Below are 1,623 nucleotides of genomic sequence, written 5' to 3' on the forward strand. Positions count from 1 at the left end.
CGTCACGTAGTGGAGCATCCAGCCCAAACAACCGGCTATTATCCACAACACCTGCAATATTATAATAACTGAGTCGACAACCCTAGAGAACGTAAGCACAGTAGATAATTTTTGCTACCTTATTGGTTATTTGTAAGAATTTTAGAAAAGAAAAGGAACTAAAATGCGATACCGTGTTCAATTGAGGCCGCAACGTTGTGAAGACTGTAGTGCAGTGCAGACCAAACACGCACAACCCGAGGAAAGTGCACACGATGACGTCATTCTTTAGCCTGGCATTCACCGTGGCTTGCAGTTTCCCCGGTAGCGGATCCTCCATGTCTTCGTCTGTCTTATCGGGTATGTCCTGCTTATTCGCAGTTGAATTATTTGTAGTTGTATCTCTACTTTTATCTTCAGTCTCAGTCGGAGGATCGAGTTTAAGTGAGTTTGTCGAATTCACGTCTCCTTTAGGATCCATCTTCAGTGAACTAACACTAGATGCCTGCGATCTCTTTTGCGACTTGGCTATATTCGTCTCCGAGCTAAAGTTGATCTTCGAAGCGGAACTTCCTATCGAGTTCTGTTTCGAGATATTACTTTCTGAATCGTTCTTTTTGTCTTCGCTTAATGGGTTGGGTTCAGTCTTTTCCAATTCAGGAGTACAATCTGGGTTCTGGATAACGTAGAGCTCCGGCGGGAGGAGGTGCTTCTTTATTAGATTCCATATCAGGGTATAATCACTAGCGCTGCGACTAAGGTGGTACGCGATGGGTACGAGTAGACCACAGAAAATTGAGAAGAGGATGTTGTGCTTTTGGTGCTGTGATTTCTTCCCCTCGATAAGGCCGCTGTACGCGAACCCGTACAGCACTCCCACGGCCGCCAGAGACCGCACCACGCAGTACAACGCCGCACTCAAACTACTGGTTGCATTGCCTCCAAATACGTGCATATCTATTTGTTCCAACAAGTACATTAGGAACGTGTTAACTTGCGGAAAAAGGCCCAAACTAAAAGCCAAAGGAAAAAATAATAAAAACTTTGAAATAATCTCCTGAATTACGTATAAAAAATCACGCTCATGGAATTCAAATCCGTAGACGGTTAACGGTTTTATATCGTCAATACTCCGTCTACTTCTAAAATTTTCATCTGCAGGTGTTATTTGCTCCAGTTGATTGTGCACGCCGCACAGTATCGCTGTACATATGCAAAAGTAGACAGGTCGAGAGAACACGACCATTTTGTTGAAGCCGTGCACAGGCGATGCGGAGTCAGGCTGCACACTCTTCAGCAACGAATACTGGCTGCCCGCCATTATGAAACAGAACCAGAATGCGTAGATGTCCTTGTAGAATCCGAGGTTCAACACCATCGAACCGAGCACGGCGACCGTTATCGCCAACATTATAGACACGAATGTCTCCCTAAATGTTAAATTTCTATCAAACAACGCCAACAATTTTAACCTATCCATAGTTATTTTAATTTCGAGGCACTTTGATAATTTAAATTTATAATAGCTCTTTGGTTTCGGTTGATTCGCTTTCTCGATCTCGTCCATGAGTTTGGAGAACTTATTTCTAATGTTTAGATCTACGGTTTCCTCGCCGATGGAGGGCATGAGGCTGGGCGCGTTGG

General features: G+C 44.1%; 1 protein-coding gene across 1 annotated transcript in view; it reads right to left on the bottom strand.

Annotated features, from left to right (window-relative positions):
- Window positions 1–1,623, bottom strand: part of LOC106101448 (pecanex-like protein 1) — a 23,769-nt gene that overhangs the window by 16,809 nt on the left and 5,337 nt on the right. The window contains exons 5-6 of the mRNA XM_013280685.1: window positions 173–1,623; window positions 3–51 (exon numbers count right to left, since the gene is read on the bottom strand). Coding sequence (XP_013136139.1) covers window positions 3–51; window positions 173–1,623 — 1,500 coding nt within the window. The remainder of the gene's footprint in view (window positions 1–2; window positions 52–172) is intronic.

Source organism: Papilio polytes, unplaced genomic scaffold (assembly GCF_000836215.1).
Source record: "Papilio polytes unplaced genomic scaffold, Ppol_1.0 DF823980.1, whole genome shotgun sequence".
Lineage (NCBI taxonomy): Eukaryota > Metazoa > Arthropoda > Insecta > Lepidoptera > Papilionidae > Papilio > Papilio polytes.